Below are 22720 nucleotides of genomic sequence, written 5' to 3' on the forward strand. Positions count from 1 at the left end.
GTGTCTTTGTCACGAATAATAATAATAATCCGAGCAGTTCCAATAGGGTCTTCGCACCCGTTTGGGTGCTCGGACCCTAATAAATGCACAAACACAGTGATGCAGCCATACCGGCCAGGGTTTACCAGCAGCATCATCGACACGTAGTCATTTGTGAGGAGAGATGAGAGATCAAAACACACATGGTTTGTTCTGACAGCTCTCTTGTTTTTACAGTCTGTAATTGTGGTACTAATTAATGGAGTGGACGACAACGTTTGACGCAGCGCCCCCTTCAACATTTAGTACCTATCCCAGACATTCATTCTGCAAAACTAGCTGGTTGAATGAAGAAACGCTCTCTCATCCGGCCTGTACTGCTGTGTATGTACAACACCATGACCATAAACCTGATTTGATTTGATTCTGATATCGCTGCAGCTCAAGAATATAAATGTCAGCGTTTGGTTTGGTGTCTGTCCACCTGTTCTTATGGATACAGAATTTTCCAAGCATCTGGATTAGTTGGCCAAAGAACACTGTTTTGTTCTAAATAAGTAATAATGTCCTTTTCTTGTAGAGTGACGCCTTGTCCTGTTATTGACCTTAAATAATGCTGCACATCAGTCCAGAATGCTTTTGAACGTGAATACTGATGAAACAGATGGACTGTTTCCTTTTCCTTCCCACAGAATTTGCACAATCAATCATGATTAGTATTAAACCTTTCCAGTCTACAAGAACAGCTGTTTACATGCAGCCCTGCAGTGTCCTCCATGATGTGGGCGGAGCCAGAGATATGTATCATAAAGGTCTTTATTAAACATGTCTATGGGCGGAGCAACGGCACATCCGGGCATTTCACACTCGGGCTCCTACTGATGACGTTTCACCTGAGAGGAGGAAGAGCATCTGAGGCCGGAAGACGGCGACGAGCTCTGGCGCCGGGATCCAAACACTGCAGCTGTTTGATTTCCGTGAGACAGTCCCCGCCCTGGTCTCGGTGAGAGGACCGGACACATGTGTCTCATGTCCGGCCGTCCTCCAGTCTCTGGGTGCGAGCCGCCGGAGCAGCGGAGCGCCATGATGCTGGAGCGGAGCAGCGTGACGGTGGTGGCCGACATCATCCTCGGCAGCGGGCGGGAGACGGTCCTCTGTCGCTGCTCCAGAGCCTTCGTACAGTGAGCTCCATGTCTTTCTCCCTCCTCTGGCTCGGTCGCACTCGGACTCGTGATGAGCTGGTTTTGTTGGTCAGACTATAGTGTGTTCAGCGTGTCTGTGATTCCTGTCAGCAGTAGATGTGGGGCATGCTGCCGTGTTTCTGTGGAGACCAGGAGGACCAGGAGCCTGGCTTTAAATCACATACCTGCTAACACACTGTCCAGCCATAGTCTGACCTCCACATGTACGAACTGTGTGCTGAAGACATGCAGTGTTTTGGAGGAATGAGACACGAGTTATTGATTGTGGGGTTCTGGGCCTCTGTCAGCTGTGATGATGAGATCTTGTGTTTGTGTTGCTGTGCAGGGATCGAGAGCTGTACCGCTCTGACAACAGAGAGCTGCCCTCTGACCTGGCAGAGACGCAGGTCCGAGGTATGTCATGACATTTCATTCAGTTCAGACTGGTGCCGTGTTGAACATGTTGCGGATACGCTGCTGGGTCTGAGCCAGTCAGATGGCCGTTGTGATTTTAGGTTTTTGTCAACTTACAGAAACAGATGACAAAGAAGAGGAGGAGTCTGAGAGCGAGATGCTGGACAGCGAGGCTCAGCTGATGGCCAGCATGGGTCTGCCTTTGGCCTTCGCCAGCTCATCTGATAAAAGGACAGCGGTAAGGCGTACCTGCTGCTGCAGCATCATGTCTGTGTCAGTCACTTTTTATGAAATACTGAACTGAATTAAAAAATAAATAAAAAAGAGCACTTCCTGCTGCTGGTCATGTGACAGGGGAGGAGGTCTAACAGGAAGGCAATCATGTACCGGGATGAAGCAGCTCCAGAGGAGAAAGGTCAAGACCATCTACAGCTTGACAACGGAGGTAATACAATGAGCTCATATTCATTGAATAGTTTATGAGACCTCTTCTGTGAGGAAGCCATCATCCAACAGAAAAACACTGGGCTGCTGTGTCGCTTGGCCAGGGGCCTCATTTATCATCAGGCCCCCCTTCTCCACCAAGAAGAACCAAGTGCTGGTTCCAGAGCTTAGCTGGTTCACATCTGGCACCTCCTCAGAACCTGGTTGCTTTTCCATCAGCCAGGAGCCCAGTCAGAACCGTACGTCACTGCATATGGAGCCATTTACCGAACAGCGCTGGCGCCACACGGAGTCCACACAGGACTCCAGACAGACTTTGTTACTGCTGTGACCAGCTTTCTCATCTGGTCACAGGAGAAACATCTGACCTGCTGAACACGTTCTTATCCATAGACACTACAGTTTACGATGCTCCCTGAACGCCCCACATAGCAGGCTGCGCTAGCTGCTGCTGGTGGCCGCGGTGCTCAGACCAGAGATGACTTTAAACAGAGTGAACCAGGAGGTTCTGGTGTCACATCTGTCCAAGATGAAACCCAGTCATTTGTTCTCATGCGGTCTTTTTTATGAGCAGAATAAACAGCACATTTCTAAATGTAAATACTGCAGCACACGATTGTTTTTTTTTTGTGTGATATGATAGAAGAGCTGTCTGAGTCGCTGGAAGACTGTCATGACGTCGGTGGTCTTTACACGTGTCTGTAAACGTTTGTTCATGACTGTGCATGTGAACGTTATCGTTGTGTATTCAGCGTTCTGCTCTGGTTTGATGCTACCTTGTGTTGTTTTCTAGCTGATGAGCAGGTGGTGTGTGATCTACAGGTGGAGGAGACAAGAGGGATTCCAGATGCTGGGTGGGAAGCCTACTGGGGTAAGAAGGGAGACATGGAGATTGCCATTAAGTACACATTCTGTGCACGTTTACACAATTGTATTGTAGAAATGAACCCAATAAATGTGTGTTTTTGTTTAGTGTGATCTGAATGTGGGACTTGACTTTGTGGCAGGTGGTCGTATATGGTATAAACCAGGGGTGTCCAGTCCTGGTCCTCGAGGGCCACAGTCCTGCCTGTTTTAGATGTTTCCCTGATCAGGATCATTAGCAGGCTTCTGCAGAGCTTGATGATGAGCTGATCATCTGAATCAGGTGTGTTGGAAGAGGGAAACATCAAAAACATGCAGAACTGTGGCCCTCGAGGACCAGGACTGGACACCCCTGGTATAAACTATTCAACATCTGAAACTAAACATACGCTGTTTTGTTCTCATCCATTTCATCCACTGAAGCTCAACAGGGAGAAGCTCTGCTTTGGAGCACCTGGCTGGAGAAACATCCAGAGACTCAGCTGCTGTGTGCACTAGATCCTGGAACAGCGACTGCTCCTTGGGACAGCCCAGATACCAAGGCTGCCTGGGACCAGCATTCTGCAGAGACTTATTGCTCCTACTGGGAGCTGTACACATACTGGGCAGCACAGGGCTGGACCACCGACCAGTCTGCTGGTAATGGGAACACTGGTGGAGAAGAAGCAGCAGTGTTAATGGACAACGGTGTTCCAGCACAACCAGAGGGGCAGGGGAAGGACCAGACGGAATCTGAGAGCCACACAAGAGAAGATGACATTGAGGATCTGAATGACCTGTTTGAACACACCTGCATGTTAAAGACAGGTGCGACTTGTGTGACTGACTCGTATCACAGCGACAGACGGGTTGACACCAGACAGCAGGCAGAGCTCTGTGGTTCAGATGATCCTTCTGATGGTGGGAATGACCGCAGGAGATCCGATTCCTCCTCACAGCAGAACACAGCTGAACAAACAGGTAACGACGTGCTGGAGCCCAGACCTGGACCAGCGGTAGAGCCCATGTGGTCGCCGATATATCGTGCATTCCTACCAATTTATCTTATACAAGTTTGGGTCTAATGTTTTGCTTTATAAAGTGTGTTTCAGACGTAGTGTTAGCGGTGGTTGGACATGAGATTCTTTTCGTCTGCATGAGTTGTGTTGGTAAATATGTTGTTTGCATGTTATGTTTGCATGTCAGCTTCAGATCCGCAGCAGGCTGCTGGTAGACCTGACAGGCAGAATGTCACCAGGAATAAGATGTCAGATGGACAAGGTGATGACGATGATGACGAACCAGAAGGGGAAGGAGGCGGTAAACTCAAACGCAGGCCAGTATGAGAGAACGTTTTGTATCTGCAGACCTGTCGAGCTGTTTGCTGCTGATCCCACTGAAGGAAGCACAAACTGTGTGCATGCTGTTGCTGCAGCTACTTGCATGTATTCAGTTGGTGAATGCAGAAAACACAATATAATGCAGTGTTCTGGTAGATTAATCGTAGCAGCTGGACTGTTTGAGTTCCTTGAAGACGTTTCATCCAAGAGGCTTCATCAGCTCTGACTAACTAGTTGGGAGTTCCACATACTGATAACCTGAAGGAGACATTAACATCTGAGTTTGGGTTTTAATTGGGGGTTTGTTGCTCCTCCCCCTCGTTATGTGAGTCGTTAGTGCTCCCCCTGCCACAGTGGGGTTCATTAGGGTCTTTGTGGCTAGGTGTGGATGTGGCTTCATCTTCCTGGAGAGAGATCTTAGGACTGAACTGTGAACAGGTGAGAGGTGATGCCTCAGACCTCCACCTCTGGTCAGGGATGGTCTCTCCAGTTGGACATAGATGCTTCTTTCACTTCTCTCTCAAACCATCTGTCCTCCCTGGACAACATCAGAGCTGATGAAGCCTCTTGGATGAGAGGTGGAACGTCTTCAAGGAACTCAAACAGGTCCAACTGCTACGATTAAACTACCAGAAGAACCATGAGCTGGAGGACTGAGGATCTTCACAGACATGATGCAATATCTTTTAAATTTTAATCAAATTCTATTTGACATGTTTTATGAGTAATTTCCACATCGTTGTTTACCATTGATTAAAGGAAAACAAGATGAAATATAGAATAAGATAAATGCTTTTGTTGTCATCATACACAAAGAACAGCGACATTAAAAGACAACTCCAGAGGTGCAAAATCCACGTATAAAAAAGACAAATAAGAAAAAAATATATATATATATATATATATATATGTGTGTGCAGAAGGAGCCAGTAGGAGTATATACAGTTAAAGAAATATGATCTGTTTTTACTCATCTCGGTGGGCATCCCATAAGTTTCCTAGAGGAGGTTTGACATGAACATTTTCAGTTCTACTGCTTTTAAAACATAAAAGCTTTAAAACATAAAGTAGTTCCAGCTCCTTCGTGTTTCTGGTGAAGTCCAGGCTCCTGTGAGGTCTTAAACATTGTTCAGATAGCGTGTTTGAAGTCTGCATGCTTTACCCCCTGATGGCAAACAAAGAAAAAATAAAATAGATGTCCACCGCAAGTTAGAATGTTTATCCCTGGACTTACAAGAAAGAAATATAGATTTGAAAGTAATAGTCAATGTAAATCTTGACGTCCTCCGTTGTGTTCCCCTGCAGTCATGAGCTGGATGTGGAGGAGAGCCCACAGGTGACGGCTGAGGAAGCCTGGAGTAAAGTCCGACTCAAACACAACCCACAGCCTCGGTACGTCTGCTCTGTCCTCCTGCTGGGGTTCTGGTTCCCTTGTGTCCACTCTGTCCCACCTCACTGACTTCTGGCCATGTGTTTATGTTGAAACGGGTCCAACGACCACACCTGGAGGATTAACAGGTGTCTTGACTTGGTAGTGGGCCTGTGACAAGGAGGGACCGAGAGACCAGACGCTGTTAATAACACATCACAAGCAGATCAGTTCGTCAACCAACAGTTTAGCAGTTATCAATTAATACATTTAATCTTAATTAGATAGTAGCTAATTAATAAACAAAAAGGAGCAGGTCTGTGTGAGGACTTCAGCTGTCAACCTGAAGCCTTTTTTACAGGGATGACAGAATCAACGGTGGCCCCAATGTGCTGCCAGCTCAGGATGTACAACACGTACATGTCCAAAGGCATTGAGGACATCACGTCCATGTTACCTACAGTAATGAGTCGTGTTAAGGAGACTGACAGAGAGCTGTGCATCGTGTGTTTGTGTTTGTCTTAGGTTCGACAGCGTAATAAGCTTTAAAGGCAGAGCTGGTCCTAAGTGTAAGAGGCTGCGCTGGACTAAGAGAGCAGCCTGCAGCACCAACAAACACACCAGGTTCTCAGCCATGGGTGAAGAAGGCTCACAGCCACGGACCAGCACCGCCCTCTGCAAGGTACCAGCTGTACACCCAAGAAATATGCATCCAGCTAAGACGACTCCAGAATCACAAAGCTCAAACCTCAGCGAGCTAACAGAAGGACGTCAAGGCTGTGAGGAGCGAGTTACCGTCTCCGCTCACGAGTCTGATGTCGACATATCACTGAACAGGAACAGTGTCCATGGCCGAACTTCACAAAGCAGACAGTGCAGACGGAAAGCATGGAGCTGGGAATATGTTAAACCGTTATTAGGATTTATTATGAACAGTCAGAGATGCAGAGTCCCAAAATAGACCTTTATTAGTATGAACGTGACATACAAGACGAAAAACGAGTGTGTGTTTCACAGGTTCAACATTTCCTTGAATCGGTCCAGAGAGCGACACAGATGACTCCCTCTGACCGACACCAGGTGGAAGGAGGAGGCACACCTGACATCAGGCCTCCGTCTCCTGTAGAAGTGACAGGAGGAGGAGGAGGAGAGACGAGGAGGAGCACGGAGCTGGAGAGTGCTGAGAAAGAGGAGGAGGAGGGCTCTTGTTGTGTGTCCAGGTTAAATGCAGAGAGGAGTGAAGGCCCTCTGCCAAACACTTCCTTTGCCTCAGCCGGTGGGTCCGTGGAGGAGGAGGAGGAGGAGGAGGAGGAGGTAAAGGATCAGCCCTGCAGACCGCTGACATGTCTCCAAACTCCTGACTTTCTCCTGTGTGATGCGCCTGAAGGTAAATGATGTCGGTCAGAGGATTCTGATGCTATATGTTCTGGTGACAATCGCTGCAATCTAACAATTAATATGACGTATATTTGTATAGAATCGAGTGTGAAAGATGTAAAGAAGTCAAAGAAGAAAAATGGGAGGCGAGGAAGGAACCAGGAAGTCCCGGCAGAGATGGCAGCTGAGCCGGAGCTGGCTAAGTACTGGGCCCAGCGCTACAGACTCTTCTCTCACTTCGATGAAGGGATTAAGCTCGACCGAGGTTGGTGAACGTAGTCTTGTTCTTTAGCACCTATTACACCCACTGCAAGTCACTAGCATCTGAAATGACAACCAAAGGGCTAACGAGTTTGAGTTATTTAAAAAAAGTCTTAAGACAGTTGACATTCACGTTCCTCACCGTCCTGGCAGTTCACCTGCTGAAGGCCGGTTCATGGTTTCCACGAGTTCCATGTGGTCAGAGAAGCAGCCAGTATCTGGTGTGACCAGAGACCATCTAGCACAGGGGTCTCGAACTCCGGTCCTCGAGGGCTGCAATCCTGCAAGTTTTAGATGTTTCCTTCTTCCAACACACCTGATTCAAATGATCAGCTCATCATCAAGCTCTGCAGAAGCCTGATAACAATCCTGATCATGTGAATCAGGTGTGTTGGAAGAAGGAAACATCTAAAACATGCAGGATTGCGGCCCTCGAGGACCGGAGTTCGAGACCCCTGATCTAGCACCATGACGGGCTTTCAGTGAGTGCTCGGTCTTTTACCATTTAGAACAGGAACGAGGAATTTCAGCTGAACTCACCTTCTTAGGCCCAAATCTGAGCCGCTGGGCTTCTCTGAGAGTCAGAAACGAATCGAGCAGAACATTCAACCAAACATGATCTGTTCAGGAATAAAGGTAAATAACTATATTTAATAATCAGTGAATCATGGCTTTACTCTTTTTTTCAACAGTAAATTTGTATATTCATAAATAACAATAGTAATTATATTTTGGCATTAAAAAGCTCACCTGGTTGAGCTGGCGTCCTGTGTACAGGAGCTGTAGTCCCCAACGTGGAGGTCACGAGTTAGAGTCCCGCTCATGGCCTCTTTGTGCAGGTCCTTCCCCCATTCCTCTCCCCTCTCTCCTGTCTCTCTCTCGACTACACCATCGAATAGAGGCAAAAAGGCCCCAGATTTTTATTTTATTTTGGTTAAAGAGCCTCTGCATCCTGGTGAATCAACCACAACAGAAACGTAGGAAATGGTTTTGGTAATTCCTGATGCTGGTAGTTTAGGACAGCTGTGGCATAAACCTGACACTGGGTGGTGGTCTGACACGTGTTCAGCTCTTCCATCCCTCAGGCTGTAGCCCTCAGAGCAGCACTGACAGCAGGCCAGGAGACAGACAGAACAGCTGGCAGAGTCCAGCTGAACCCGTCTGGGTCAGGTGGTGTCGAGGGCTGCCTGTTGATGTGGTACCAACATGAGCTGAGACAACATTTTGGATTTGAGGGCTGGTCCTGGGCTTGAAATGCCCTCAGAGCTTCATTCTAGAGCAAACAAAGATGTAAACGAGCCAGCTTGATCATGCAGGAAGCGTAAACCAAAGGATGTCCTGTACATTGTGTTTCAGAGGGCTGGTTCTCCGTGACTCCTGAGAGGATCGCTGAGCACATCGCCCTCAGGGTGGACCACAGCTTCTCCGACTCTCACCTGGTCATAGATGCCTTCTGCGGCGTGGGAGGAAATGCCATTCAGTTCGCCCTCACTGGAAAGAGAGGTCAGTGTGATCCTGCACCTCTACTCACCTCTTATGCATTAAAAACTTGTGGGGATTTTGTGATTTGAGTCCTCAGCGGTAAAACCAGTAGTTCAGGGTTTTGCTCGTGTGAAAGATGTGAATGTGGAGGGATGTCTCTGTTGCTCAGCGTAAGGACAATGTAGAGCCCAATAAATGCAGCTGTTTAGTCTCAAGCCTCCGAATACAACACAGACCTTTATTGACTCTGTTCAGTTATCTTTGCTCTCAGTGTGTTAGACTGGAAATTAACAGGGAAAAGTTTAACGAGCATATTTCATTCTTAAATCGACCAGCGAATAAACCCAAAGTTTCTGTGCAGAGGAACTGGAAACCGATGGCGGTCACTGGCCTTGTTTCTATCAGCTCTCAGAGATGCATCGGTCGGCGCAGTGTCACGACCAGCAGCTCCTCTCTCCGTTGGTGTTCTGGGTCGTGGCTTTGGCCTTGTGATTGTCCTCATGCTCAGTGAACTGTAATGAGTACAAACATTTCAGCCTTATTCTGAAATAGAAAATGAGGCATGTTTAACTAGGATCAGAGACTGAAGTGAACCAGTCGTGTTTTTTCTGCAGAGGAAGTGCAGGTGACATTATGATAAGAACTCATGGAGGCCAGATAGAGCGTGTTTAAACAAACTAGAACATCGTCCAGAGTTCTTTGCTGACAGAAGATCCTGAAGCCTCTGAACCGTCCTCAGGTCTGAGTCCAGTGAGTCTGGTACAGGCCGAGTCCTCACTGTCTCTTCTTCCTGCTCCGTGTCGTCCTCTCAGTCCTGGCCGTGGACATCGATGCAGTCCGCTTGGACATGGCTCGGCACAATGCTGCCATCTACAACGTGGCGGACCGCATCGACTTCCTGCAAGGCGACTTCCTCCAGCTGGCGCCCCGGCTGCGTGGCGACGTGGTCTTCCTGTCGCCACCGTGGGGAGGACCAGACTACCTGACTGCGGAGGTGTTTGACATCGGTGCCATGATGGAGCCTGACGGATATCCTTTCATGTAGCAGCAGGAAGGCGGTTGACCCGGTGGGGATGAGGGGCGGAGGGAGACGGATTATTTAGAGCAGAACGGACTCTGTTTCACACTCGGGGCTCTGTCCATAACGTCCATCTGCTTTTCCATGTTTGTGTTTTGTTGTTTGTAGCTGAAGTGCAGACGGTGTTCTCTCCGTCTTCTGAACTAATTGCACACAAACCAAAGCTCCTCATGTGCTCCTGTTGGCCGTTGTACTTTACTGCGAGTCTTACACGACTGCAGAGGAAGCATCTGATGATTACTCCAATGATTCTGCTCACCTTTATGCATTTCTTGCTCTTTGCTCCTCTTACAGATATTCAGAGGCTCAGAAAGGTCGTGCGTGCTGCAGTAGTCTGGTCAAGGTGTCTCCTGCTGGTGTTACTGTCTGCTGATGCGTAGTTCTTAAACTACTGGAGACGTTCGTGGTCTCCAGAGGCTTGAACCTCGTGCTTTTCCTGACTAACCGACATTCTATCCAGCAGCATGTTTTCATATGTTAACATGGAACAGGATAGTCCAATGCAGACGTTTGTTGAAGGCACACTTTTCTTTCTTCTTTTCTGGCTGGACACTGTGGCGCCGCCCTCAGTGCTAAACGCCGCCTCTACACACCATACCTGAAGCTTTTCAACAAGTGGACTGTATGTTCATAACACACTGTCATAGAGTTTATCCTTAACAGGAGACACATTTGAGATTTTCCGCCTGGCCAAAATGATATCAGACAACATCGTGTTCTTCCTGCCTCGCAACGCTGACATGGATCAGGTCTGTATGTTCATCATGTGTAAATGAAAGGTGGTAACAGCATTTACCTTCTAGCACTGTAGCTGCTGTTTGGTAGGAAACAGCCCAGAGCGCTCCAGTCTAAGGCTACGAGTGCTTCAGCGTAGCTCCAAGTAGACCTGTTAGTCTGGTGTCCAGGCTCCTGGAGCTGAAGATGCAACCCCGGTCTGGACTGTTGGGAAGCATTTGCTTCATATTGTAACACTATTGAATCATGACTGTCTTGAATGCATCAATAAATGTATTAGGTGTGCCAATGCATAATTACACAAGTATTAATTAATCAATGCATGATTAGAAAAACCGTACAGATTATATGTAGCGGTGTGCTGTGGCTGTTGGTCGCCATTTGTTGTAGAATTTTTACAAAATTTGTAAAAATAAAAAACCAGTTAAATTCCAAATTAAAATGAATGTCAGCCGGACAGCCGCCAAACCGCTGTAGCTCTGTTCACAGCAGGAACTTCATTCAGGTCACAGCGTCATTCAGAGTTCAGACGTGTCCCAGACCAACACCCGTCAGCCGCACAGTGTTCAGCGGCTCCATATCTGCTGGGTTACGGCTCTCTCCCAGGTCACAGTGGTGCCGGGATCAACAGCAGCTGCATGTTGTTTGTTTGTTTGTTTAAAAAAGAGAGGAAAATGACTCTAACAAGGCAGAGAGAAGGAAGTTTACGAATGTGAAAAAAACAAGTGAACAGGGATGAGTTAGAGCTCGCTGTCAGAATACAGGTTCTGAAATGTTACCAGACTCCATCACGAGATGGTCACAATAAAACCTCTGTGACGTTCAGAGGAGCTCGTCAAACGCTGCTTTTCTCTCTCGTTCTCACACATACATACTGCTGACAAACCACCTGAAGATCTGTGTTCACCTTCAAAATCCAGGGCTGAGGAAGCAGCTCAATTGGAACCTGGATTTAACTTTTATTTCTCTTAAGTCTCGGTTCCATAGCCCATGAAAAGCCCTTGTATTTACAGGAAGTCAACAAGATTATGTGAAGTTCAAAGTCAATAAAATGTACTGTAATCTAAATTATACCTTTATAATATTATATATAATCATAGCAGGACAGAAGCTGCATTGACACACTCAAGACTTCTTCCGAAACATCCAAGTTGTGCACTGCGTTTGGCGTCTCAGTGAACGCCGACATCAGATTTCTGACACAATCAATTTATTGGGTAGTGAATGGCAGAGTGTATGTGAATTATTCATACATGTGGTTTCATGTGTAGAATGTTGTGGCACATACATGGTACTGGGTAAAGGGTGCAGTGTTACGTATTGATGAATGTGCTGTTACCACCTGTCTGTTAATGCGCCTTCTCCGGGACCGCTCCGTTATAGGTGGTCTCTCTGGCAGGTCCAGGAGGAAAGGTGGAGGTGGAGCAGAACTTCCTGAACAACAAGCTGAAGACGGTGACGGCTTACTTTGGCAGCTTGATAAAATGTGACAGCAGTTAACCTGCAAAGGAAAAGACTGCTACGAGAACAGACAGAGCTAATCCTCTTGTACGGCTGTTTCTGCTGTTGCCTGCTGGACTGGATTCACATCACGTTTCATTCACGCTGAGGATCTGCTAGTAACATGTGCAACAGCTGGTTTAGTTTCTAGGCTTTGGAGGGATTTTGTTTTGTATTTTGCTTCTGTCATTCATCCAAAGTGACAGTTCCTTACCCCCGGTTTTAAAAGGAGCGACTGTGTGAGACGACTGCAGTTATGAGAGTTTTAATTAACGATTTTTACTGTTCATTTGGACCTAATAAATGCTTTTCAGGATTTTTTCTTCTCGTCGTCTTCAGTTAACAGGACAGTGTTTTGGCCCTTGATGTGTTTGACCTTCACTGTGCAGGATGAGGATGATGATGATGAAAATGGACTCAGTTGGATCAGAGGTCAGATCAGATCACTGAAACACTGTAAGCCCCATGAAAGAGAACTGCTCGTAGGATTTCTACAAAGCCCAACCAAACCCTAAATGACCACAGAAGAGCAGTGGTCAGTGCACTGTTCTACCAAGAAAGAACACGTGCACTCATCAGTAGAAGCCCTTCCCTACATCCGTCCTTGGTGTCTGTATTTCTATGTGATGCCTCTTCCCCTGACCCTTCAATGGAAGCAAATGTAATTAAATATAGATGGAAGCTTTGAGGCAGAACTGATCAGCCTGTTTCATGGAATCTGCACATGGAGCGTTCCTGATCAGCTGCTGTCCTGACAGCTGTGTATGAACCACTGCTGTTTGTGTGCAGCAGCTTCCTTTGTTATTGTACATTTACAGCATTTGACTGCCTACATAGTCATGCAGAGGGCTGCAGGTGTCTTGGTGGTTAGCACCGTGGCCTCACAGCTATAAGGTCGCCGGTTGGCGTCCCGGTGAGGACACCCGGGATCTTTCTGCGTGGAGTCTCCATGTTCTCCCCGTGCAGCATGGGTTCTCTCCGGGTTCTCCGGCTTTCTCCCACAGTCCAGAAACATGCTGAGGTTAATTGGTGATTCTAAATTGTCCGTAGGTGTGAATGTGAGTGTGCTTGGTTGTCTGTCTCTAAGTGTAGCCCTGTGATAGACTGGTTACCTGTCCAGGTGAACCTGCCTTCACCCTGAGTCAGCTGGGATAGACTCCAGCCCCCCCCATGACCCTCGTGAGGATTAAGGTGTAGAGATGATGGATGATGTACACAAGACACTGAAGGACTTACCACAGAGTTTATTGTTTGTTCTTATTTTTGTACATTTGTTCCTCAGTTCATGTAACTGGGAGAAACTTTTCTTAAAGTTTAATGTCCTGGATGTGGCTTTGACACTATCTACAAATGATGTAATCCTATAGATGTTTCACACATTCATGTTCATGTGCCTTGTAGTCAGCCTATGTAATATACTGGAATTATTAATAATAAATCATATATAGCCTTTTCCCTGTACTTTCCTGCTCCGATTGCGTCTGTTTCTGTGCATGTAATTATGCATTCTCTACATTTTCAGGAAAGATTCACGTGAAATACCACAAAGGTACGTGGGCATCTAGCACAAAGCACACAGAGGGTTTACCACTCTGACTTACAGGAGCTGTTCACTGAGGTTTTACTCTTTCAACACATGAAGATTACTGCAGAGGAAAAAAATTCACATCATCCTCACTTATTAAACAACCAAAGCCTTCCAGTCCACAGCTTTCACATTAGACTCCCATCAAGTGCCCAAATCATCACTGCTGCCTCAGTGTAATGGACATCCTCCCTGTTTGCTTCTGAGGGCTGTCCGACCAGCCAGCTGGGAGTCAGGACCCCCTGCAGAGCCCACTCTCTCTCTACCCCTCTTCTGGCTAGGCCTTGCTCGAGCGCTCTGTTATTCCTGTCATGGCTGCAGTTTGGTTGACTGGAGACAGCAGCAGGGATTGGCTCACCTGTCCACAATCACCTGTGTTCCACAGAAGCTCAGCTCATCCCTCCACTCTCTGCCAGACCATACTATCCCTGTCGACGCCCGACCTGTCTCCTACCTGTCACCTGAGCGCCCTGCATCACAGCCAGCCTGGAGCTGCTGCTGCTGGTCCCCGAGCCTTCCCATCCCTTTAGTTCCTTGTCCCATGAGTGTTCCTGTTTTGTTAGTACTAGCGTACTTTATCGGCCTCCCGTTCTGTTAGTTTGAGTCCTGTCCGGGTTTTTCTATGTTAGCTCCTTTTTGAATCGGGTTCGGTTTGCCTCTGTTCAGTTCTCTCCTCCTGTTTCGTTTTCCTTTCCAGAGTGGTTGGTTTTTATTTTCTTTGTTCTTAACAGGAAGTATCCCCGTTTTGTTGGCCTAGCTTGAGTTTATTAGGGTCTGAGCACCAACAGTCAGAAATAATCAGCTTCAGTGTTTAGTTCAATAAACACATGAACACATTGAACAGTTTCTACCAGCATTCCTGTCTTCACCGTGTGCAGAAGCGGCACTTTTTCCCGTCACAATGTTGATGTTCCTCATTGTTCTCCATTCAAACAACGTGCTGACTGAAGCAGCTGCTCACCATCGTCTACTTTAGAGCAGAAGAAGAGTCACGTGACGTCTTCAGCGCCTCCTTTAATGTGAACAGAGTCTGCAGCAGGAAGTCTGAGCTGACAAAGTTGAACCTGCTTCGTGATGCCTGTGATCTCTGCTGGGGCTTTAGTTTCTGCTGAGGCTGTCAGACTGCCTTCACAGTGCAGCCCTCTGGTTGTTGATTCTGTTTAAGACTGACAAGATTTTATTATACATGCAGCATGTAAAGCAAATTTCTTGTGAATTGTTTTCTGAAGGAGCGTCACAGTGCTTCCCCTTATGGACCATATTGCAAGTGAATATGACTTGCCGTTGAAATGCTTTAGATCTTCCTCAATACAGGAGCACATGAAGCTGACTCAGCTCATTCTCATCTGATCACATGACAACAAAATCAAATGAACATCACCAAATCCATACTTTGACTTCCAAGATCTGAGACATTAATTTCTCACACTATGTTTTGAAATGCCTCTCTGCTTAAATTAGGTTAAACTTATTCTATATCATAAAAAAGACCTTCAGACCAGAATGACTGGAGTGAACCAGTCACGATGCAGCAGGGACAGAAATTAGGTCACATCATTGAGACATCATGGTCTTGGTTCAGTCCTCAGCATGGCCGGATAAATTACTGTGGAAAAGTAAAGAAGAAATTCTTATCATGCCCCCTGAGTCCCAACATCACGGAACAAGTTTAATCACAGCAGCATTATTCATGGCTCAGTCCAGAGCGCCAGGTCTTTAGCTCATCCCATCCTTAGACAGCACTGGAACCAGCACCATGCTAGTTGGTGTTGTGGGTAAAACAATAGCTTTATTTTGTTTTTTTATAATTCATGAAGCAACAGCTTTACTAAAGTCTGTATGTGCTGCTGTTTGTTTGAAACTACGTCAGCTGGTCGCTTGAACCAGTGCAACAACACCAGAGTTCATGTTTCCTGGTTCTGCTGTCATGAAGCCGGCGACCGGCTCATCTGGGGGAGAAGTGGGACGCTTCTCATGCAACTACTCTAGATTTCTATTCAGGATTCTGTCAGTGGCAGGTCTCTCCCTTAAGACATTTCTGGCACTGCTACTCAGATTAAATGTTGAATTTACAAACCAGACCCTAAAGCAGCACATCTGGAATAAGTGCAGCGTCTTTCTCTCTCTCTGCTGCGCTTGTTGAATCTGTATGATGCTGACAGACTTTGTCTCAGGGTCAGATGGAAACCAGTGAATATCTGACTTCAACTACTGATCCTAAAAAATAGCCTAAAGAAAGTTTTAAAGTGTGGATATATCACATATATGTTGTTTATACTGTAGATATATTAAAAACAAGACAAAAGTAATCCAGTCGAGTTCAGAAGAGTATTCATAACTTGGTGGTTTGGGGGAGGTGCTGAAGACGCCATGTATTCACGCATCACGGCTTCAGTGCTGCTCTGACTGACACGCTGCTGCTGCTTCGGTGACGGGCTGAACAGCCGAGCGGCTCCGGAGGCCGTCCTCTGGCTCGCTGGGTCCACTCTGGAAGCAAAATGAAGAGATAGAGTCGAGTAGTAAGTCTTCCCAGTGCTCAGTGGGTCTACGGGTAAATATTAAGACATTCTGGTCACACTTGACTCTAACGATGGGGCTGGACAGCATTTTACCTTCAGTCAATGAAATCATCATTTAAAAACTGCATTTTGTGTTTTCTTGGGTTATCTTTGTCTTATATTAAAATAGTTTGATGATCTGAAGCACTGAAGTGTGACAAATGTGCATCAACAGAGCTTCTGTCACTGATCTGCTTCGTTCCTGACTGACTACCTTCTGTGTAACCTCAAATACAAACGCACATAAAGCAACAATCAGAAACCTGGCCAAGGTGTGAACATATCCACAATATCCTGCCACATCTCAGAGGACTCTCGCTAGCATATTCAGATGTATTTATTAATATGAACTACAGCCAGGCTTGTCCAAGAATAGATGACGAGGTGTACTGTGACACCCATTCCATTTCATGTTACAGCGCTGAGGCTGCCTTCCAGTCTTTAAACTGAATATACAATGAAAGAAGTAAGAGTTGTCAGAGGAGTGTTCGAAAGAATTCAAACAAAAAAAGAGATTTCTGATAAGACAGCAGGATGCTGAGACAGCTCTTTATTTTTTCCACTATCCCAGGCTACTCTGAAAGGTAATTTGAAGTACTGAAAGGCTTCCGGTACCTGCGTCAGCGAGGCTAAGTCCTGTGTCCGAACACAGAGGACCGGCTTCTCGAGCTTCTCTTGGAGCTTCTCTTGGAGCTGGGAGGTTACGGGGGTGATGGGGGGCAGTAGGCATGATAACTGTGAGGATGACACGAGGGGACATCCTGTTTGAGGAGGGACAGAGGAGGAGGTCTGAGAGGAGTTCTGAGAATAAGGTGGAGAAGTGAAGGGGTTTGAGGGGAAGCTGGGGGAAGAAAATAATGACTGATATGAAGACGACTGGAGCAGTGAGATGTCAATGAGAGGGGCTGAGTCACAACCGAGAGAGTTTGATTCCAGAAGTTGGTTTTCATTTGACTGCTGGAGGGTGGTGGCCGGTGACTTCTCTGTGGGGTAGAGCAGGGTTGGTGTGCCGTCTGGAGATGCAGCAGAGGAGTGGATGGGGGAGGAGGGTGCGTTAGGTGAGGATGTCAGGGTGCTATAGGAAGGTGGGATTGTTGGCATCTGTCTTTGAAGAAGCTGCATAATGATCCCTATGTCTGCTGACATACGAGACTCCAACCTAGAAAACACAAACATGGATGAAGATGTAGCTCGAAGAGGTTCCAGATATGAAGCAGACTGCAGGGCTGCAGTAGGACAGCATCCACTCGGGCCTGACATGGATTCTACATAGAGCTGCAAAGTTGGAGGGATTTGTGTGTGTGTAGTTTTACTGAACGCTAAACTTTCTTTTCAAAACACCAACATAATGTAGGTGCTTGTCATCTGGGCTGATGACTGGAGTGGAAGAATGTGCAATAGCTGGAGACAGTACGGACACTGCATAACCTGGACTTCCATAGACAGCCTCCAAGAAGGTCATCCTGCTCGCTCTTCTGCAGAGCTGGACTTAGCTGAAATGCCTGAAAAGAAACCTGATGGATGTTGAGAGCACAGTCTTTGGTCAAATGAAACAAAGATTCATTTGGCCAGTTCAGGCCTCGTTTACACGCAGCAGAAACGCTGATACCTCAGTGGGTCTTTGGTTCACATGGAGCCAAAGCTACGAGTCACCGAAACCATCAGATCTGAAAACTCCGGCCACAGTGGAGATCTGGAAAAACTCTGTCTTTACGTCTGCATGTAGACATGAGGTCTGACGTCACAGTGAGCGACTAAAGCGTCACATGTGTGCGACCATGTTTGCAGTCTGGCTGCTGTGGTAGATGGATGCTGTTTCCTTGTTGTGTCTCTGACACCACATGTAGGAGCAGCTCCACCTCTCTGTCGGTCCAAACAAACCACCCTCGCTCCGTTATCTCCGTCCTCTTACCGACGGGTTTATGCGGGTTTGTGTAAACGAAGGTTTTTTTGAGAACGATCTGGTGAACAATGTTTTGTTTGAAAACGTGGATCCGTTTTTGTGAATACCGGCTACGTGTGAACGTGGCCTCAGACAGGGTTCAGCATAGTTTTGGCATTAAGGAAGAGGGAGTCCAATGATACGAGGCTTAACGAGTGCATCAGGGACATTTCATTTATGCCAGTAAGAACATCAAAATACTGGCTGACAAAACTTTAAGTAGATATCGAGTACATCCCTCTCTGTCTGCTGAGTTGTAGTCCTTCAGTGTGGCACATTCGTGTACGCATTGCTAAAAGAATGTGGCCACATGTGAGCCAGACTGCATCAGAGGATCATATCTCAGTGTCCTTCATGCCTGTTGGAGGCTTTCCTGCCTGTACTCAGAGTTCTGATCCTGTTGTGATCTAATCACTCAAGACGCAAAGCGCCAGGTGTTGACAGAGTCTCTGCCGGTTGGTAGACTCTACCAAACCAGTCACTGGTTGCATTCCATCCAGTCTGATGTAACTTGAGAGGATCTGTCAAGAAGAAGGCACACAACGCTGACTCAGACCCATGAAGACTCAAACCTGTAACTGCTGCCAATGACCCGTTTTTTTCTTTCATTCTAAAATGCTGGATTTGAATGTAAATGTTATTTATGTGAGTGTTTGTTTTTAATTGATAAAAATAAAAAAATATAAGCACGTTACTCAGACAGTGTCCAAGCCCGTCAGAACACAAATAATCATTTCGATATTATTATTAAATATTAAACACTGTTTTATTAGATCATATAAGATGAACTAAAAGCAGAAACTTGTCTTCTCTGGAGTGGCTGCACACAAAGCGAGGCGTAAGGTGAACAGCTCAGCAAGCTGCCGATGTAACAGGTGATCATTCTGCGCTCTCAGCCTCTGTTTAGCTGCTGTTGCAGTATTTTTACTTTAAATCTGATATGAATGTAAAGTCACCACACAGCAGGTGAAAAACACCTTAAAAAAACCTGTGACTCACTTGCTTATTTGATGCTGCAGTGCCTCCAGCTTGTTCTCCAGATCCATCTTATTCCTCCAAGAGATGATGGAAGGAGGAGAAATCAGAGGAGTGGGACTGGACGGCCAATGAGAGGAGGAGGCTGTATGAGGGATGTGCTGGGAGGGAGGCTGAGCAGGAGGAGAGCTGAGACTACACAGGTACGACACTTCTTGGTATCTCTGTTCCTCCTGAGTCTGTGCTCCTGAGAATGTAAAGATGTTGGACACTTGTGAGGATCAGATACAGGTACAGGACACAACAACACGTTATTCATTTAAGGTTGTCTCTTTAAAACCGACCTGCATTCATGTGGTTCTGTGGAGCGCTGCTCATCTCTGGATCCTCCTCGTTGTTCTCACCAGAGAACCCAGGCGCATATCTGCAGAAGCATTTAGTTCACAGTTTTCTTACACACAGGAGTAGAAATGAACATCTGTTCTACCAGAGGTGAACAAAACAGTCACTTACAATGAATGTTCATCTTTACTGCAGTCGTCCCACAGCTCCCAGCTGTCCAGCTTTCTCTTACACCTGCCCGCTGCTCTCTGCCTCCTAGTGGTGATGGCGTCACCTGGCAGGTAGAACAGAACCTCTGTATTAGTGAAGCTGATGCTGACGCAGGAAGTCCAGAAAAAAAGTCCAGATAATCCAAACGGTCCCGTTAAGAACAGTGAAAAAAGGTTTGAAAAACCAAGCGATGAAAATGTTAAAAACAGGTAAAAAAAACAGAATTACTGAGCGAGCCGACCGGTCGGCCACACGAGTACTGACCCGGTAGCTCAAACGCATTTTAAAAAACAGAAGTATGTTTTCATCTTCCCGTGGTGTCACAGAAGGACGCAGGTGTGCCTCCAATTAACTCAGATGTATCAGTTAACCTATCAGAAGCTTCCAAAGCCATGACATCATCGTCTGGGCTTTCCCAAGCAGTCTGAAGGATCTTCGTGGATGTAGACTTCTCTCTCTCATTATTCTGGTGTTTAGCAAATAGAACTAGTGCTGGTGATCCTGACTGACCTGAAACAGGAAGAAAAATAAGCTTTTATTTCTTTTTATACAGTTTCTGCAAACGTCTGGTTTCAGCTGTCTGGAGTGAGCTCTTCAGGGAAGAAACTACATGGTAAAATGCATTAGTCTTCTACGATTACAACAACTGTCACAAGTTAAAGAATGCACCTCAGAATGTATAGATAGGTTTGGAGAGCTATCAGGATGTGAGCATGGAATGGGCCAGGGCTGGGTTGGATATTCACTGATACCAGGAGCAGAGGATGATCCAGCATCTCCATCTGAGCAGTGGAGACCAGGTGAGGTCCTGATTAGTGTCCTACTGGGATGGAGGGGCCATGACGCTGATTATGCAAACCAGAAAAGCAGCGCTGGCGGTGACCAGAGATGGTGAAGGCAATAACATAGCACAAAGGGTGTCCTCATTTCTGCTGAAATTGCAAGAATAGAGAGGTGAAGGACTGTTCTGTGACGTAGGGCAGGTACCACATGTGCAGCTTGCTAATTATCAGAATCAGAAAAACATCTCCTGTAAAACAAACTCCCATCAGTATGATTCTCTCACTGACGGGTCATGGATGCATACAGGACCTCATTGAGCTTGTAATCAATCTACATGCACACTAAGCTCGTTACTGCCGTATCAAGTGGCCAATGGGAGCACAGTTGGCATCAGAAGCTAAACAACACATTGCATACAAAGGAAGTGCGTACTGGGACATGTGGCTCTTTACAGCTGATACACAGTCTTTCATCTGCATCCCATCAGCGGAGTCCTGACAGTTCCACCAGCATGACGGAGGCAGAAGTCTGGCTGGTCACATGACCCATTAAAAATGCATTCTGTGATGGTAATAATTCAATTAGCACTTATGCAAGCGATGGATGTGTATTACAAAGCCACACGTACTGTTTTGTGTTATTCTATGTTTCACTTAGTTGAATTATGAGGATCAGTGTTATTTAAATTTCAGCCTATCAGGGTTATTCTTCAGCCACATCTGACATCCGACTGCATGTCCTGAAATGATGTCAACATTCAACCATATAATGACACGCTGAGAGTATCCGTGGTTCCAGAGCCCAGAGGTTTCTCCTTGAGCTTTCCACTCACACAGACTCTGTTCCAGCCACCATCACAATACGTCATGTAAAATCTTATCAGCTCAAATTCTTGTAAAGACACAACTTCTTACATGAACACAAGTGTTTTGTGTTCTATATATTGCACATGTACAGTTTAACTGAGAACATTTGCACATTCTTGGTAAATATCATGATGTAAGTTTCAGTACATTTTGTAATCTCAAGAGCTCTTTTAACATTAATGTAATTTTATTTGTTTTATTAAATTATTTTACACCAAAACATCACAGCAAATGTTGTGTACGTGTAGACTTACCTGGCAATAAAATGTGTAATGTAATATGTAATAAAAACATACTTTTTCTATTATTAAAAAAACAAGGTCTACTATAATTGCTATTGCTATAATCGCTGTCTGTGTGTCCAGTACCTGTGATGGTAGAACTGTTGTGTCTGTATGGTCTGCTGAACCCATCCTCGTCATCTGCACTCAGAACACCTCCAGATTTACTGTTCACCTGCAGATGGGGAGGGGCAGGGAAGCATATGCATAGACAAAGAAAATGCACATTTATTATAAATACAATTGGAAATGAGCCATTTAAGATGCTGGTCCGTTGGAGCGGCCTGTTTCAGGCATTTCACTTTGCAGAAATGCTATACATGTATTTAAAGTTGGCTGATGTACACCCCATCAGAAGTGCTGGATTCAGAACCTTCAAATTCAGTCTCCATTTTTGAAAAGTCACAATTTCTACACAGCCTAAGTCAATACAGCAGCTGTAACGTCGGCAACGTACATCTCTGAGGTTGAAGGTGATGTCCAGGTTGGACCAGAAATATTCACAGAAGGTAGGGTAGATGTCCAGGACCTAGAAACACAAACAACAAAGGTGAGTATCACTGGTACTGTAAATATGCAATCAGAAACATAACAGCTGTAGGATATGGACAGACACAGATGCCCAAAAGGATTCAAAGAAGAAACTTCATGTGAACTTTCCAGCACCCAAGTCACATGCCATAAAACAAGACAGAACTGTCCTGCAAATCACAGGGCCATGTAAATCAACTCTGCAGACTCGGAGGAGTCGAAGCCAGAGGAAGCAGAGCCCCATTAGGAATTTCCTTATCACACCTACTTCGAGCCTCAAAGGATCCAATACAAATAAGCTTTTGGGGGAAGACAAAGAAAAACATTCAACCACATGGACCTTAACAGATGGCCAGGCGCAATGAAGTGCCCTGGCCTTAACATATTGCTCTGCTGACCCCTCATTTCCTGTGGCATGCAACAAAGAAACTTAAGAACTAAATTTATGAATAAACAAGTGGAGACAGCACCACAGGATGTGCCTTATTATCTTGTGTTAAGTTTAATCGTTAAATGTTATGATATATCATGTCCTGATAAATACTCCAAAGCTTAATTACAGTTGGATAAGTCCTTCTTTAATTTATCAGCTTGTTATATTACCATATCCTAAGCATTGTGTTATCTCTGTAACCGTCCGACAT

General features: G+C 46.0%; 2 protein-coding genes across 3 annotated transcripts in view; one reads left to right on the plus strand and one right to left on the minus strand.

Moving 5' to 3' along the window:
- Window positions 1-941: 941 nt before the first annotated feature.
- tgs1 (trimethylguanosine synthase 1) lies at window positions 942-12319 on the plus strand. Of its 2 annotated transcripts, XM_008288462.1 has the most exons (15): window positions 942-1160; window positions 1507-1574; window positions 1694-1812; window positions 1929-2019; window positions 2812-2889; window positions 3306-3842; window positions 4068-4197; window positions 5507-5593; window positions 6096-6252; window positions 6588-6957; window positions 7048-7212; window positions 8565-8711; window positions 9503-9719; window positions 10439-10517; window positions 11887-12319. In XM_008288462.1, the coding sequence occupies exons 1-15, from the start codon at window positions 1000-1002 to the stop codon at window positions 12001-12003; spliced, it is 2523 nt and encodes an 840-aa protein (XP_008286684.1). In that variant the 5' UTR covers window positions 942-999; the 3' UTR covers window positions 12004-12319. The 2 variants fall into 2 exon arrangements, with proteins under 2 accessions (XP_008286684.1, XP_008286685.1); XM_008288463.1 differs by lacking the exons at window positions 942-1160; window positions 1507-1574 and having other exon boundaries at window positions 1724-1812; window positions 2841-2889.
- A 3660-nt stretch (window positions 12320-15979) lies between these two features.
- The window catches only part of LOC103362177 (potassium voltage-gated channel subfamily H member 6-like), a 37657-nt gene continuing 30916 nt past the window's right edge, over window positions 15980-22720 (minus strand). Inside the window, exons 15-22 of the mRNA XM_008288467.1 lie at window positions 22003-22074; window positions 21633-21720; window positions 19577-19679; window positions 19408-19487; window positions 19088-19310; window positions 17064-17305; window positions 16762-16907; window positions 15980-16075 (exon numbers count right to left, since the gene is read on the minus strand). Of these exons, the coding sequence (XP_008286689.1) occupies window positions 15980-16075; window positions 16762-16907; window positions 17064-17305; window positions 19088-19310; window positions 19408-19487; window positions 19577-19679; window positions 21633-21720; window positions 22003-22074 (1050 nt within the window). The remainder of the gene's footprint in view (window positions 16076-16761; window positions 16908-17063; window positions 17306-19087; window positions 19311-19407; window positions 19488-19576; window positions 19680-21632; window positions 21721-22002; window positions 22075-22720) is intronic.

This window comes from Stegastes partitus, unplaced genomic scaffold (assembly GCF_000690725.1).
Source record: "Stegastes partitus isolate 25-593 unplaced genomic scaffold, Stegastes_partitus-1.0.2 Scaffold559, whole genome shotgun sequence".
NCBI classification, from domain to species: domain Eukaryota; kingdom Metazoa; phylum Chordata; class Actinopteri; family Pomacentridae; genus Stegastes; species Stegastes partitus.